The 17,049-nt window shown below is 41.0% G+C and overlaps 2 protein-coding genes and 1 long non-coding RNA gene across 5 annotated transcripts in view; 1 reads left to right on the forward strand and 2 right to left on the reverse strand.

The window, feature by feature from the left end:
• Positions 1-6,772, reverse strand: part of GAN (gigaxonin) — a 39,872-nt gene extending 33,100 nt beyond the window's left edge. The window contains exon 1 of the mRNA XM_040571597.1: positions 6,510-6,772. Coding sequence (XP_040427531.1) covers positions 6,510-6,772 — 263 coding nt within the window. The remainder of the gene's footprint in view (positions 1-6,509) is intronic.
• A 111-nt stretch (positions 6,773-6,883) lies between these two features.
• On the forward strand, positions 6,884-11,047 carry LOC121076947. 2 transcript variants are annotated; one of them, XR_005823818.1, is made up of 3 exons: positions 6,884-7,021; positions 7,220-7,351; positions 7,742-8,440. It is a non-coding gene; the product is annotated as an uncharacterized LOC121076947 (long non-coding RNA). The 2 variants fall into 2 exon arrangements; XR_005823819.1 differs by having other exon boundaries at positions 6,906-7,045; positions 7,742-11,047.
• BCO1 (beta-carotene oxygenase 1) overlaps positions 10,625-17,049 on the reverse strand; it is a 61,848-nt gene continuing 55,423 nt past the window's right edge. For both annotated transcript variants that reach the window (XM_040571598.1, XM_040571599.1), the window contains 5 exons: positions 16,212-16,469; positions 14,989-15,091; positions 14,274-14,368; positions 12,053-12,164; positions 10,625-11,358 (listed from right to left, as the gene is read on the reverse strand). In XM_040571598.1, the coding sequence (XP_040427532.1) occupies positions 11,186-11,358; positions 12,053-12,164; positions 14,274-14,368; positions 14,989-15,091; positions 16,212-16,469 (741 nt within the window). In that variant the 3' untranslated portion in view covers positions 10,625-11,185. The remainder of the gene's footprint in view (positions 11,359-12,052; positions 12,165-14,273; positions 14,369-14,988; positions 15,092-16,211; positions 16,470-17,049) is intronic.

Raw genomic sequence — 17,049 nt, forward strand, 5'->3', positions numbered from 1 at the left:
TCTAGTCAACACTTTGTGTTTGGGACACAACAAACCAGCTGAGCTCACAAACAAGTCAAGAACAAGCAATGTGGAAGAGCTGGCTGCGGGCACCGAGGCCTTGTGCCATGTAGGTGGCACGAGGCAGCGCTAGGCCTCAGCGGCACATGTAGCCAGGAGTGCTCCCCAGCCCTCACCTTGCCCATCGCGTACCTTCCTGTAGCAGGAATACAGTTAACAATGTGGGATTTCTGTGCCAAGGGGTTTAAGAAGGTCATTTGTTTGCTGTTAAGAGGTGGGAAAAGTTATTTAGCCCCCATTCCTCAACCGGCAGCAGGCTAGCTCAATAGAGTACTCATCAAGGCTCTTCCTCGGTTAATGACATCAGTTTCATATTTATGCCATTTTTGTGCTCCACACAGTGCTTGAGCTCACTCACTAAATAGGTGATTCATGAGATTCCATTCCACATCAGCTGAAACTAAGAGCTAGCTCCCTGCTAAACAGCAGTGGTATATCTACTAGGCCGCAGCTTGGAGCTAGGACTGACTTCCTTGGAAGAGCAAAGGAAAACATTTCTGGAATATTGTTTTAAACCTAGAACTGAACTGTACCTTACTTGAAAATGTTTTCTTTCAAATTAGCACTGCTTTTAAGCTTGTTAAAAAAGACATTTTTTTTTGAGAAGGAACAAGTACAATACCTTACCCACACCATTAAAATTATCATTAAATATCCAAGAAACATACAACCATGTAGTATGTCTCTAATAAACTAAACACTCCTGTGACTTATTGCAATCTTATTTGCAAGACACCAATGAACCTGCTGAGAAAACTTGATTTATTCAGGTGTTTATACCTCACTTATCCCGAGAGCACATGGGAGAAAAAAGCAGCATCAGAGTCTAAGAAAGATTTTCACAACTGCCGGTAAGTACAAACGAGAATGGACAAAGTTAGAAGCGCACAAGTAATATTGTAGGACAGCCAGAAGCTGCAATGAGCACTGTCCATCTCTGTGAATCCACCTGAGGAAAGCACCAGCACTCCAAACATGCCAGAAGCTGGAAAACTAAGGCCTGCAAGCCTGTAATGAAAAGCAACAACACAGCCAAGAGGAAAAAGGAAACAGAAGCGTGGATTTCACCAGCACAAGAAGGAAGAGCCAGGAGTCTACAATTCAAAGGACTAGATGCATCCATGAACACTAACAATGCTTGTAGCAGACAGCTTAAAGTCACTCAGGAGATGTAAAACCAACATGCCTGAGGACATAAACCAGCCACTAACTACATGGTATTAAGAAGTTATTTCCTTGATAGGCAACAGGTAGTTTCAGAGCTGTCCATAACAGCTATTTTTTGTTTGCTTGTTTTCTTGGAAATATTAAGCAGTGGCAAAGAAGTAACAGGGGAAGCTAAATAGGGGAGACTCTGGCATGGCAGTGCATAGGTGGCACTACGCTCAGTAGCAGGACTGAGAGGGAAATCTTTGTACTATATGTGAAATAAAAGGTCTAGACAGAGCAAAGAAACAAACTCCTTAAGACCATCAGTTACTTTTCACATTTGTCAGTCTGCACAAGGAAAATGTTCCTTCTGTAGTTGTAGCTGAGACCAATGCAAACGGTACACAAAGGAAGATGTGTCCAGACTCAGCTCCAGATTTTCCTTCCAGCACGTGAGCAGCTTCAGAACAGCCCTGTCCCAACCACAGAATATGATTTAAAAGACGCCAGAAAAATGGTTAATAAAAAAGCCCTTTTAACAACAAAATTGTCTTGCTTGGCAAAAGTTAACATGGGCGCAAAAGCAACCTGCCCCACCTCCTTCAAATCACCCCTCAAACTGTGCACATATAGGAACTGCGCGTCTCCAAACACGAAGACCAAGAAGCGTCATCTCAAGGCTCCTTTGTAAACAGTGTGCTCCGATTTCCTGTTCTCCCTCTGCCTGACGTGCAGCAGCAGCCCAGCTGTATTGTCTGCCTGTTTTCAGCTGGTAAGAGCCTTACTGCTTCCTCCCTCTAGGCCATCTTTAGGGGCTTGTTGGAGCAGGAAGGTAATTAACAACTCCCCACTCAAGCCTGGCATAGCACTTTTCAAAATCCTTTTTACAGCATAATCTCCTCACATACCTTTACCACTGTTGCCCCCAACTACCTGTCCAAACAAAATGCACATTTTGGCACTTCTGAGCTGTGCCAGACAGGAAGTTTCTGGACATGGTTGCGATTTTGATTTATTGCTTCTCAGAGTTTTGGAGACTTACAACTCAGGTATCGCTAAAGCATCACAGGGGATGTTTTAGTGTCACTGGGAAAGAAGCGTTGCCTGATCTGAAAAACGGCTTTAAAAGTTTGGGAGGAAAACCTGGCACCATTTGTTCCTACCTTCCTATAAGAGTTCAAACTGTCAGGGCAGCCTCTAAAGTCCCCAGGAAAGCGACAGAAACCAACCTCTTGTAAGAACGCCTGACTATGGCATGGCTTCACGCCGCTGCTTGTAGCACCAGACTGACAGAAGGGGCAGGCGGACACCTGAAAACTTGGAACGAGCACAAAGCAATTCAGCCGAACCAGCACTTGAGAGAATGGGCTCCTGATCACCAAAGTACTTCCCAGCCTCAGCAGTCATTTGCATTAGTCCCAAACTGAAAGAGTTTTAAAGCACTATGAAAGGTCCCCAAGAATGTCCATTAAAACCAAACAGGCAGCAGGAAATGCGCAGCAGGAGCAACTGGCACACGTCGGCCTCCACCTCGTACGGTTCTGCGATGCCAGTACCAAAAGCTGCCACCTCAGCCTCTCCTTCGCAGACACGCCTGTGCACGAAGCACCCTGAGCAGGCTGCCTGCCCGCAGACTTCGCTACTCCCAGGACGAGCAGCGCAGGCGCTGGGTGACGGAGGACAGGTCATGGCACTTCTCCGCTGAAAGCTGTCTCAGCGCTGGCAGGTTACGGCTTGGGGTCGGAGAAGGGTCTTGCAAGGCCTGCTTCGGCAGGTTGAACGGCGCAGGTAAGAAGCTGGAAATGCTGTCATGTTATTTCTGGTCAGTATCAATCCACAGTAAGCATTTATAAGCAAATGGAAAGTAACGTGTACTCGATCTTACAATTTTTATTTTGGTTTGGCTATATTATGCTCGTCTGGAAAAAGATGAAAATATAGTTACTGCTCCGTTATTAAGTCAGAAAAGCCTCGAGGAACAGTACAGCGTACGTGCACCCATCTGCAATCTGTTCACGCAGATGTGTGAAAACCAAAGACGAAACTTGCTGAGATAACTACAACGACAAAAAAACAATTTTAAATACAGCGCTTAATTGAGACAGCAGAACCACCGCTGCGTGACAGCGCAAAGCCTACCCAGGAACTTGGGTCCCGATACCCTCTACTAACGCAGTTCTCACTGCGCCCCGATGCACAGGCAAGCAGACGGCAAGCCAGCAACATACCGAGAGCTGCAAGTTTCAGCTGGCCACAAACTGCTCATGCCAGACAGTGACAGAGCTGCTTGGATGAGAACATCTGCTGCTACCGCTGAGGATACCAGGAATACTTGGACCTAACCTATCCTATAAAAGGTTTGTGGATATATGCTACAACTTATGCCACTGGTGTGAGCATAGTTTATTCTGTCAAAAGCACTCTTACGCCAGTGTAATTTACACTAGGGTCACAAACTAAACAACTTAAGCCAAAGTAGAGTGTCTTGCGCAATACAACTGTAGCTATGTTACAGCTCCTGCCAGGACAAAAACTGTTAAAAAAACAATGAAGCGCAGAGTTGTTGCTGGGTAGTTACAGCAGAGAAAACCAAGAGCTAACCTGGCTCGAATTTAACTTCTCTGGGATGCAGAGCAGTATCTCCGAGCCAAACCACGCTTTGTCCTATGGCAGTCTCTTCATTAGGAATCTTCATTTTCTCAGGCTCAGGAACATACCACAAGATGTTAGAGATACGCAGGAAGACTTTTCTTTTTTTTACCTCTCGTTATTTTCTTTAATAAATGCCAGGATTTGCTCCAGGAGCACACTAATGGATGAAACAAACCTGCACATATAAGGCAATTCTGTAGGAATTCATACAACCACCCAGGACCTCGCTGCCCCTAAGAGAACTAGAAGCAACTTGGCATTAAGCAGTTGAGGCAAGACCTTAAGCTACCACAAGAATTAGAAGCCTTACTGGTCCCAGACACTGAAAACTCATTGAGTCTGGCACTTTTTCCCTGCACTCACAGAAGCTAGGGTATGGACAAGAAGGACAACACTGGTAAAACATCTGCGCATCTTTCTTCCTCTTCCCACTGCAGCTGCCGCCGTTGAGCCGCGTGGACAGCCCAGTTGCCAAATAACTGGAGGGACGCCACACCACTGCAATTTACAAGTGCCCTACTCGTAACGCTCAGCCAAACAACCTCCATGCAAAGCCCAAACCAGGCAATGCTCCTCTCTCCGTGGCTACACAAATCCTTCAGCATGCTCAGGCTCCGCTCACACCCAGCCACCCCCTCACAACATCCATGCCTACTTATTTTCCTGCTCACGCCCTAAACGAAGCGTTCATGCAAACCATACACAACTTCTGAACCTGCCCACCAACTTGCCCACAGCCACAACACATAATGACATAGCCAGATACAGAAAATGCAATGACAACCAATAATTACAGTGCTTCGCTGCTAAGTTCGACATATCCACTCATTTTTCTTCCAAATTTTACTTCTGAAATTAGTTACTGGATTTTCTGAGCTTTATATTGGAATTTCTCAAATGAAAGCAACTCAAATCAATCGACATTTGGAGACTTTAACAGGCTCTGGTACCAGAGCATGCTTTGGAATCATCTAACCTTAAAATACCATGACATAAAATTCCTGAGTCTCTTTATATAGAAACATAAATCAATCATTTTATTTAAAAAAAAAAACAAAAAAAAACAACACTTAAAATATATGGGACTTGCAGAAACTAGGTACCATAAAGATGCATTTTATCTCTAGAGCCACTGAAACATTAATTTTAGCTGGAACCACAATGCTCCAACACTGGCAACCTACCCGACCGATTCTAGCCAACGTGAAGACCAGCTGGAACACGAAAGAGATGCTGGAATGATGAAAAGAAAGGCAGCACAGGTGGAAATTAGGCTCTGCAAAGGTAGGTAAGACAAACACGTTTCTTTATGTGTTGCAGAAGAATTAGGCACAAGTATTTTTGGTTCTTTGTATCTTGCAAGCCCAAGGACAAGAGATGAGTAAGCTTAAAAAAAATAAAAACCACCACGAAATCATATATTAATGCATGTAACCTACTTTCACACATAGTTAACGAGTTCCTTCATGGGATTTGAATCTGAACAATTTTGAGTTATAAAAAAAAAAAGCCGCAACTCTAATGACTACAAGTTTTGTTGTCGTTAATGCAGTTAGGTCTGAGTCTCTGACTCCTCACACACACCTAACTCGTGTTTCCCAGCACGTTTTTCAGAGGCGAACAACAAAATGCAATACATCAAGATGAAAATCTATGAAAAGGTACTTTCCTGTAGAATGGTATCTTTTACCTACACAGTCTTTTTTGCAGTAAAAAATTTGCATGTTTCATGTATATCTGTACTGCTGTTACAGTAGAACAATTTTTCCAAGACCGTGGCCTCTTTCCACCTAAAGCAAGCCTCCCAAGCCTTAATTTTGGATATGGCATTGGGTCATCTCAAATGTGATGAACAACAGCCTAAAAAAGATTCAGGCATTTGATGAGTATTGAGTCAACTGCTCATGCTTATGTCATGCCTTTGATTTGCCTCTCAACACAGCCTTCCGCAACTGCTTTTCAAAAGCAGCACTGGAAAAAAACAATTATGAGTATGCAAACTCCTTGGTGTGTTTCTTGGAAATCTTCCTTCTCTGTGAATTTGATGCCGTTTTATTTCTGAGCCCTGCCAGCTCGTTGCTATAGGTGGGAAGCACTGTTCCTTCAGGTCTGTCCAGGCTCAACATCCTTTATAAAAGTTAACCACCAACTTTACCTTCCATTTATTTGTAGTTTATACCTGAGGACACTGAGGCCCTTTTACAATGGCCATCATATTGCCTAAAAGCATACAAAACCACGAAATCTGACAGGGGGAAGCTGCACAGCCTCCCCATCCCCAGCCCGCCCAGCACCCGCAGGTTCCGGGAGGACTTGGCAGCAGGCTGCAGCTGGCAGGAACGTCCTCTCACCGGGAAGAGCCTCCTGAAGACTTGCGATAACCCAGCTTTTATGGAGTACCGGAAGACCTGCACCTATTTCGGGTGATATCAAATACCTCTGCTGCCTGCAGACGGCAGGACACACAGACGAGCCCCGCAGTTACCCCTGTTCCACCTTCTCTCGCGCCCGGCTGCTTTTTGGGGCGTTTTTCGCTGGCTCAGCGCCCTGCCCGAAGCCCCCCGGCAGCAGCGGGGCTCCCATGGCTGCTGGGGCCGCCCTGCCCGGCCTGGCAGCGCCGTGCCGAGCCGAGCCGAGCCGTGCCGTACCTGATGTAGGGGCTGGCGGCCGCCAGGATGTTCTTCTGCACCGGGATCTCCTCGCCCTCCAGCACCAGGTGCGCGTCGCAGAAGCGGCTCTCCTCGCGGAACGAGCTGAGGGCCCGCAGTAACCGAGCAGGGTGCTGGGGATCCGACACGGCGCTCGGCCCCGACATGGTGCCGGGTCGGGTCGAGCCGTGCCGAGCCGGACCGGGCCGTGCCGCCACCCTCAGCGCCCGGGCACCATGGCGGCCCGCCCGCCCTGACATCATCTCCCCGCGCCGCCCTGACGGGGCGGGAGCTGCCGCGGCCCGGCCCCGGCCCCGGCCCTCAGCGCCTCCCGGGTCCCCCCTCAGCACCGCGGGGGGGGGTCTGTTCCCCTGAGCCCACCGTCATTTCTTTAAAAATTATTCTCTCGCAGTTCAAACGTGATTAAAATCACTTAAAAAATCACTTTTTTTTTTTTTTTTTTTTTTTTCACGAGCTGGAGGTGAAAATGAGGAGTATTAGCATAAGAAAAAGTAAGAAAATGAGAATTAAATGAGGTGAGATTCGTTTACAGAGTGCCACTTGAGCTGCAGCTGGCAACGTGTCCTCTTCGGGCAAAGATTTTCGTCAGAAGGATTCTTCATGAGGTTTTAGGCCGTGTATTTAACGGGCTTAATTGCACATTAGGAGATAACTTGATTCTGTCTGCTGCTTTTTTTTTTCTTTAACAGCATCCAAAATTTAAGTAGTGAAACTAGATTTGCACCGAGTGAACGTGCTGTAAAAGCTGTGATGTTCTGGATCAGTCGGTGCTGCCAGGTGAGGGCAAACAGAAGCTCGCCATGGCCCCCCGACTCCGATGGGTAAATAAAATTCGGGTTTCTCAGGCTGTGAAGCACCCCACTGCAGTCACTCCTGGGGCTCCGCTTTTGGGGTGAAATGCGCTTTCTGAGGGCCTGCCCTGGTAAAGCTGGGGTGGGCTGCGTGCTTTTTACTACTTGCATTACTTTAAGGCAGTTTCTTTGATGTCAAGCATGGTATTTAAAAATACATGTTTTTGAAATGGGGACAACTTAACATTTTATTTTATAGTTCATTCTAAATCAGCTCGATACCATCTCCCAGTCATTTCAACGCTGGAAAAATTAGAGTAAAGGTATCTGGAAATGTCCCCATAGGAAAGAGAAATGAATGGCTCTACAAAGGCACCATTGTCCTCTCAGAGCTAGACACAACGCTATTTTGTTCTCCAGATGGAGATTTCAGCCAGGACATCTGCACATGTAGACCCTGGGAAGTCAAAACTCTGCACCAAGCGCTTCCTTGTGAAGACTGCAAACCTTTGAGCCAGCGTTTGCCATTCAGCCCTTGCCAGAGTGCTTTCTGACTGGAGAGGGGTCCCGGAGAAGAGTACCGTGCTCTAGCTTTGTTGGGCAGCTTTCAACAGGAATTTTAGAAGCAGCAGAGAATGCGTTTCACATCCTGTGTGATGGCATTAAAAAATCTGTGAGAAACGCCAGCACCTTTGCATCACTTAGTTTTTAATACTACATACCTATCTTAAAATATTAGAAGGCCACTTCTGGCTTGGGTATAATTATCCAGACTGTCAAATGTCCTTATTCTGAGTAAGTACAGCGGAATGCGGAAACGTGGAAGCGATGCAGAGGAAGGCACATCCCCGGATCTCTTGGAGAGTATTGAAAGCAGAGAGCACTGCATCCTGTGCTGCTGGTGAAAGATGTGTTTTGCTTGTTGTTATTAATACTTTGGTAATTGCATACCCAAGGGAGCAGTGGTTTAAATTATTGTGAAAGCTGCCATTGAGTGGCCTGGTTATTTAAAAAGAAAAACACTGGTTTGTCTCTGTGCCTCCTGCACAGACTATTATGTAGGAAAACATAGTTGTATTTCTGGTTTTTAACTTGTCCTAGTAAACAGTGCTTCTGCTTCCTCCTGCTGTGTATGTGGGGCAATGGGCAAAGTGTAACAGATAATATCCACTTCCAGAGAACAAATTAATTATTATGTTTTGTTATTTGTTCCATTTAATGAAGCTCACTGATTAAAAAACAAAACAAAACAAAACAAAAAAACACAACAACAACACCAAACTACTCCTACCAACTAGAGGGCCATTTGTAACATCTTTCAAGTAACTATGTGTGTATACTGATAACCTGATTTTTTTGCTCAACTGTTTTTTTCCTTTAATAGAGTGATCTATCCTTACTATTTTTATATGCAATCACTGAGTGTAGGTTCTTTTTATGCCATTACACTAACTCCACTATTTTTACTGGGCTGATTTTTGGCTTAATTGGTACAAAAGAAGAATCAAACCTTTCTGTTCCTCAAGATTTCATTCACAGTAAAGGATGTCAGGGGAGCAAACCAAATGACAGACTCATTACCATGTGCCATGTTACCACAACAAAAAAACCACAAGCCTTGCAGCCGCTTGGCAAAGCACGTATGCATTCCCCCTTGCTATTGTCAGCCTAGAAATGATACTGTATATTACTGTACTCATGCTAAATGTTTCATTACTATTCCAACTCCTAAAAACAGTCTCAAAGAAATTTGTGATTAGCTATATGGTCTGATCCATATTGTCTGGATCCATATGTAGGAGGATCTGGATCAAACACTGAGACTGGCATATCCAAATTTACATCACTCTTTTTGTCTTCAGATTGACTGCAAACTTGACATTAACCAAATCCTGTGTAATGTTGACCAAGTGAGTATGGCACACTGTTTAAAAAATCATCTCCAAGACAAGTTTGTACAGTTTATTTTCTGCCGTATTTCTACATGAATGTAAATAACACATTTGCTTTCTTACACTAAAGATAACGCATCTGCTTTGGTTTTATGATGAATATCCCCTGTCATATCTTCTCGGCTAGTATGAATTAGCTCCCTAGAAATCAAGTAACTCCTGTATTCAGGAGAACTCATGATCATCTGAAAGCTTAACTCTATGAATTCTCAGATGAAATTCTGGAGACAGACAAAGGAAGTCTCTAATAATGGTTAGACTTTTTATTTATGGCCATCTTATAATTCCAGAAATATTTGTGGAGGCTTGTGAAATACGAACATATGCAGAATAAAAGAAACAGCATCACAGCTGTTAAGTGGTATTTTCCACCCTTAAGTGGTATTTTCCCAACATCCAAAGTCAGTCTGCCATTTCAATACTGCTTCGGTGTTACTTACAAAAATGGAATTCGATTTCTTATTTAGATTATAAAATTCTCTTAAACAGTAGTGGTAATATGCCTTGAAAACACTGAAGGTGACTGTTTTTGCAGACACCTCTCACTGAGGTGTTTATTTCCATTTTCAGGAATTTGTAAACCTTTGAATACCCCAAAGTGCTTACGTACACTCTAGATCTGACCACAGTGACGTTCTTCACATTAAAATTAGGTTGTATATTCTATATGTACTGTAAAGACATTGGCAAAGGGAGTTGGTACAGAGCAAGCAAGAACTGCGGGTGATGTTAGTTCAATTGCTGCTCTGCTGTAAATATCTTATGTAATCACGAACAAGTCACCAAAGCCCAGGTGCTCATGTGATGGGGAGACAGAAAATAACAATGACTTCATTCTGCTTCCTACCTGTAAAACACAGTGAGTAGCAGGGACACTGAGAATAGGTACGCAAAAGAAAGAGATACCCAAGTAGTTTGGTGACACATACAGACCAGATGCGCAGCTAAAACAGATGGATGTATACCTAGTTTTCTCCATCAGTAGAGATACACTTTTAATCAGTAAATACACTTTTACCTAAACAAATTAGTGAATATGTATATCTGAGTTCTGCCAGAAATACACTGCTCTCATTCATACACATACTATTAGTAACAGATTATTAGCAATATTAATAAATATTACATTTCTGTTTATCTTTTAGACAATGTAATCATCGAATTACATGAAATGTCATGTCAGATATTCTCAAGGAAACACGATTTGAATACAAACTGCTTATAACATTAAGATTGAATAACACTGAAGTATAAACGAATGCTACATAAAATATTCAAGTTACTTGGTTTCGTCATCATAAAAAGGAAAAATACACCAAGGAATTATTAGCAAAGCAGGTTTTTTTTTTAGGTTCTAAATTAGAAAGTTATAGCACCTGAATGTAATACTTAACTTTGGTTACAGTGGAGTTTAAGAAATCAAGCACCAAGAAAATGCATTGCCATGAATTAATATAATAGTATCATAGCAGATAGTTTAATGTGAGGTTTTCTAGCAGAAGACAACTTTCATCATGAGCTACAGTCTTGAAACAATCCATGAAATTTTCATGAGCTGTAGACATACGTTATTTATTCCCTATATCACATTAAAAATACTGTACTTCATTTGCTCAGAAAGCTGTATTCTACTTAAATAAAACTACCTTTTTCTCCTATTCCTTTCCCCACAACATTAGCACTTTTTAAAGACTGATCATTCTTCTTTTGGACTAGTTATATGCCAGTTGTGCATATCATTATTTCTAATAAAAGTCATTGCTATCTCTTAAAAGGGATTATATATAGTTATTTAAGAGATCGTATATAATCATTTCTTGCCGTAATATGGTTGCTCCTGAACGACAAAAGGGATATTATTCCACATTCAGTAGAAGGTTGTCTCAGTCTGTGTAATAGGATAAAGAACATTTTACTCAGTCTCAGTCTTCAAAACTTTCTCTGGTATAAACATTCCATGCAGGTCCAGATGCATTTCTACATTTACTCTGGCTCGGCCCAGTTCTTTGAATGTTTTAGCATCCAAGATGAGTAGGAAGGGTGCCTCCTTTGGATCAGATGTCACAACACAGGTCAAAACAACACCTGTGACATACAAATGGAGAATTAGAAGCACATACTAATTACACCAAGCAGAAAAGATAACACTGTCAGGAAATTAGTGTTGTTTCCTAACAATCTGAGAACACAAACTGAAGGTGCTTACGACATGAAGAAGTCTGACTGAGAGAGCTAAAGGACTAATGAATGGTTCTCTTCTGTGCTTTTTCCTAGTCTGCCTGCAGTTCATTAGGATGAAAACAAACAAACACTGAATTATGTCCTTGACAGTCTTGTTGGGCAGCTAAGCAGTGAAACTTGGGACACATCCTTTCAGCTATTTGTCATTTGCCTTTGCACGGAATCGCCTCAGAACACAACTGGATCGAGATTACAGGGATACTTGCAGTGCCACTTCGTGTTCTCATCTCGTAACTATGACTTCCCACTGCTTCAGCTTCTCCTAATGATAAATCCAGTTCCAGTTGGCTCTCTGGACAGTCCTAAGCATTAATTTCATTGTTTATGGGCAGACTGGGACTTTATGCAAGCTGATTTTGCACTATTGCTTGTTTTTCATTTTCTTTTGTCTGCAGGAGCAAAATGGGTGGTACCAATTTTAATCTATCTGTGGAAGCATCAGCCTAGCTTTCTTGTTATGACTGACAACAATGAAACATTTAAGATTTAATACAAAACTCATGTAAATCCAACTTTCAGAATGTTGTTACAATTTTACCATCATCCTCTTCTCTTGCATCAGGGCTGGGAACAAAAATAGGCTCAGATGGCCAGCAGTGGTCAGCTCTCCAGTGGAGCATTTCCTTTGTTTGGACATTCAGTTTTGCAATCTGAATTGTTGTGGACAGAAAAGAAAAATGTCAGTGACCCAGACAATGGTTTATTCCAAAGGTACGTCGTGAACAGACTGCGGGCATGGGGAAGCAACGCTAAGAGTTAAGGAGCAACGAGGCATGTGGCATCACAAAAAGGAAACGCTTGGAAAATGTTAAACTTTGGAGTCGCGTTTAGTGGCTGCATAAGCATAAAATGATCTTTTAATTTTATAAAGACTATTTTACTTCAGCAGTGTTAAAAGAGACACAGATACCATTTCATTAGATTACAATTGCATATGGGCTTTAAGTGTTTTACAAACACAAAGAGGTCATAAGATCTATTTACCCTGCATCATGGGTAAATAATACTCTCACTATACAGAGGAAGAGTACATGGCACCGAACATGCAAGTGACTTGCCCCAAATTACTGCAGTTCTGTTGTAAAGCAGGAAACAGGATTTAAACCTTCCAATTTCTAATCCTGTGAATTATTTTCCTTTTGTTGTGACCTCAATATTTATCAAGGCCTTCTATTGTTAACTAGGGTATATATGCGAGAACAAAGGCTATTAGAAGTGATGTAAAGGTTAAACCAACGGGCAAAAATGCCACACAGATACTGGTACTAACTGAAGGAACAGCGTGCAGATTTTATATCATTAATGGGTCAAGTGCCTGACGAAACCAGCTTCCAGTGGGGACACGTGACATTTTCACCTCAGTTCTATTAAGGGCTTTTCTCTACCCATTCAGATACAGTTTTCTCCTTTTCCTTTTGATGTTTAGTCAGAAAAATAACTTCACACAAAAATGAAATATTCAGGCACTGGAGGAAGAATCTTCTATCCAAGGTGACAGCAGTTTTGCTTACAGACTTTACAGAAGGATCATACGTGGTTGTTGCTGTGACTGCATTCATTAAAGACTAACTGATGTGAAAAAAAATCTTCTAACAGCACTTTATATTTATATTGCTGTTTATATTTGACAAGCAGGGATTATCTGCACTGGAAATCACAAACTTGCATATTTGCTTGAGCTACCGTCAGATGTGCTGCAATAAATTTTCTTGCATCATGCAGAAATCCAGCTTTATTTTGTAATCAGTTGTGATAATTATATAGAAGAACCCACAGCGATCTCAATTTGCTCTCAGAACAGTAATTATAAAGAGTGAGTTTGACTGTACAATACTCTTACCTTCAGCTAGTAGTACTGTGCATCTTAATCTATTTGTTTTCTAGGCTGTCTCCTGAAAGGCTGGTATCATGTGTACACAAAGAATGCATTTACTATCCTCTAACACTCAACTAGTTCTCTAGCAAAAAGTAAAGCTTTCTGAAAAATTTGATATTGTTACAAGTAGTTCTTTTTTTGTTGTTGTTTTTTTGTTAGGTTTCCTAAGGGGAAAAAATATTTATTACAGATGTGTGTCTGCCTAGTACTCTTCTTCCTTTCTCTTACTCTCTTTGTAGCTTTTGGTACATTACGGAAGTTCAACCTAATTTAGCAGGAAAGTGAGGGTCTCAGTAACTGTAGTGTTCAGAAGACTCGGTGGAAATAAAAAGCTGGATGAGGAAGCCTGAGTTTATTAATACTTCATAAGGGGAATGGTACTACATGAGCTTACCCGTAGGAGAATTTAGGCGTTCCATATTTTTCCACATGTGAATGACTCACCAATGGGAAAAGTTTTGACAGAAACCAATTCACTGTTGAATGCAATCTCAAGTCATACCCATAAGAAAGTGTTTGTTTGCTCTTTATTGTTCCCACAGTTTGGCTTAGGGAGGCTGTTTTAATCATACAAGTAAGCTAACGATGTCCAACTTTTCATGTCCCTCCTCTCAAGTGTTGAAGTTTACAAACATAGTACACAACTGCAGTGTTTTCACTTAGAAGCTTTAACTTGATGTTGAAAAATGTTTTGCTGTCTGGAAAACCAAGGTTTAACAGTTTCAGCCCTGGCCTCAGAACCACACACTTTCAATTTGCATGCATGAATGCAAATGAGGCTATATTTTGGGCAAGACTAATAAACCATGGTTTACTAATAACTGCTTAAATTTGATTTGTGTTACATAAATACATTTCCTGACTTTGTACATGTTAATGATACCTTTGTAGGAACTGGACTCCACTGGACTTCTGTTGCATAGACGTATTTGTATTTTTTGCCATTATATCCATAGTTGATGTGAGGCAGTTCTATCCCTAGGTATAACAAAGGCCAAGACTTAGGAACAAAAGAAGAAATATATTTCAAATGTACATTTACATGTGCCAATTTTCAGGAAATGTTACCCTGTGAAAAATTTTGACAGTATTTAAAACTGGTATTGCATATATTTTGTATGTCTGAACTTCTAAAAAGCCAGGGTTGTTGGTTCAAGAATGACAATTTTTCATTCTTAGGGATTCATTGTATTGGAAATTATGAGTGTTGTTTCTTTTTTTATTTTCATAAATACATCAATCAGATGTGAACATCTGAGACATAATTAGAGGCTACCATTCAAAGAAATGACTTTCACTTTAAGTAAATATATACTTTTTGTATATTCCTGTTAACACACATACGCACACGCTCAAGTTTAAAAATCCACGTTCAAAGGTAAACTTCATAAAATACATAACTGAAGTTACTGCTTATAACAGACCAATTTTACTCCTCATAACAGGTAGATTTGTAAGCCATATTAGTAACTGTAAGATCAGACTTGGGACCCTCAAACAACTGTTAGGCATTATTAGAATGAGCTGTTAGGCACTATTAGAATGCACCTATGTGTAAGTGTGTAACAGAAAGTATTTGTATAATGGATATGCCTCACCTTTACATAATATTTCAGGTCGGCAATATATGCTGCCATCTTTCTCTTTTACAGCAGTTGCGGAAGTTGGAAGTGTGACTAAATTAGAACCTACTTCTGCATCCTGAAAGAGACATATGCTGAAAACGTAATGTGTTTCTATGAATATGCTTCTAATTTGGACCTTTCATCAGGTTTGATATTAATATAGACAATTAGGGGGTTAAACAAATATTACAGCTTCAATAAGTTCCTTCATAATGGCATTTATCCTGTAACATTAGATTCTGACCTTTTCATTAAAAATCTTAATATATCATCATGTAACCATTTTGAATTACACTGAGCATTTAGAAAGGTTTAGATACACATGGTTATGTTCCAGAAACACACTAAATAGATTACGTAGATTGCGAATTTGGTAGGAATTCCCACTAAAAGTCACCAAAGGTTAGTTTTTTTGCATCTGCTATTAATCAAGTGCAAAAATAAGCGTGATCCATTCTTGTTTTTAACACTATTGCTGAATTCTTAAGATTGCAGGGTAGGTAGGATAGTTGGCGTGATCCAGCACATCCTTTGCTATTGCTACATAACTGTTTTTGAGACATGAAATAAAGCAAGATTCTAGGATGTAAAAGCAAAAAGTATTATCCATTCTAAATGTATCAAGCAGAAACTTGCCCAAGTTGCTGGGCAGTATAAAATCTTCCCTGCAAGCAATGATGTAAAATTATGTTTTAAATTAAATTGAAAGATAAGATCATTCTTCTTTCTGGTAAACTCAAACTTAAATTAAATCTTCTAATTTTAATAAAACTATTGCAACAGTGGAGAATGTGAATATATTGTATATAGGCTTCCAGTAAAGTGGAAGAAACAGATTGTGCAAAACCTCATGCATGCCTTTCTAACCAACAGTCAGGTTGATATATCTGCTCATATTTGATAGCATGTTACAAGTAGTTGCACAGGTAAGGAAGTTATATATGCTCAAAAGCCCTTTTCTCCATAAAGAAAGGCATCAGAACCTAGATCCACATAACTGTATGTCCAACTGCTTCTTGCCATTTCTCACAGTACACACACAAAACAAAACTCCTGCACACTTTGTGAATATGTTATTTTTAAAGAATCAGAATTTTGCACAAAAGGGCTGGCAACTAATAACTCACCCATTTTTCTAGTTGATAAATTTTAAATTACTGATCAAAGAGCAAGTTAAAAAACCATTTTCTTCCTACCTTGTCATACTGCAGAGGAACAACAAATCGCTTGCAGGTTGGTATGGAGGTAAGTTCGTTGTTCTCTTCAAAGTCTTTACTCAGTTTTTTTAAGTAAAACATGTCATATAAGCTATTGTCTGTGTAGGCAATAATATCAAAAATAATGTGGCCATCCTCTTCATAAGCATTTACATGGTGATAAAGCACCAGAGCATCCGTATAAAACTTGGTGGATACATCTTTTTTAGTCTTCCTGTCTACAAAGTGAAACCATGTCTGAAAGGCAGAAAACATTATTTAAAACCATTAATGAATGATCAACAAACAGTTATTTAGGAAATTGTTTTTCAACAAGTAACCATCTACATTCTAAAGCACCGTCTGTTTCTACTGAAGCATATTAAGAATTCCAGATTTGCTGCTAGAAGGCAAGAACTTCCAACCTAAAGACCAAAAAAATGTAGGAATAAAATGAGTGCACAAGTGCTCTAAACTCATTTCACTGTTGCAAATTACTGTTTGGACTAGGCTGAGGATAGAAGTTTTCCAGTGAACCTGGAAAATCCCCTGGCCCATTTTTCATTTAAATTACTTTGTCTTAGTCCAGAGTTTGTACTATTCTTTGCTGGTGCACTCGACCCCAGTATGCTCCACTTGTTCATGGACAGAAAATGTGGAAGTAAGATCTTCAGAGAACACTTTTTTTTCCCCCTCAGTTGCCACAATGAATTTGGGTTTCTCCACCAATCTGGCTCTCCTATGTGATGCAATGGATCTAGAGCAGACTTCATCCACACTATACAGTGTTCTGCTTGGAGCAGGAGCAATTCTGTGTTTGGGATGCTAGTGCAGTTTT

This window comes from Cygnus olor, chromosome 12 (genome assembly GCF_009769625.2).
Source record: "Cygnus olor isolate bCygOlo1 chromosome 12, bCygOlo1.pri.v2, whole genome shotgun sequence".
NCBI lineage: Eukaryota > Metazoa > Chordata > Aves > Anseriformes > Anatidae > Cygnus > Cygnus olor.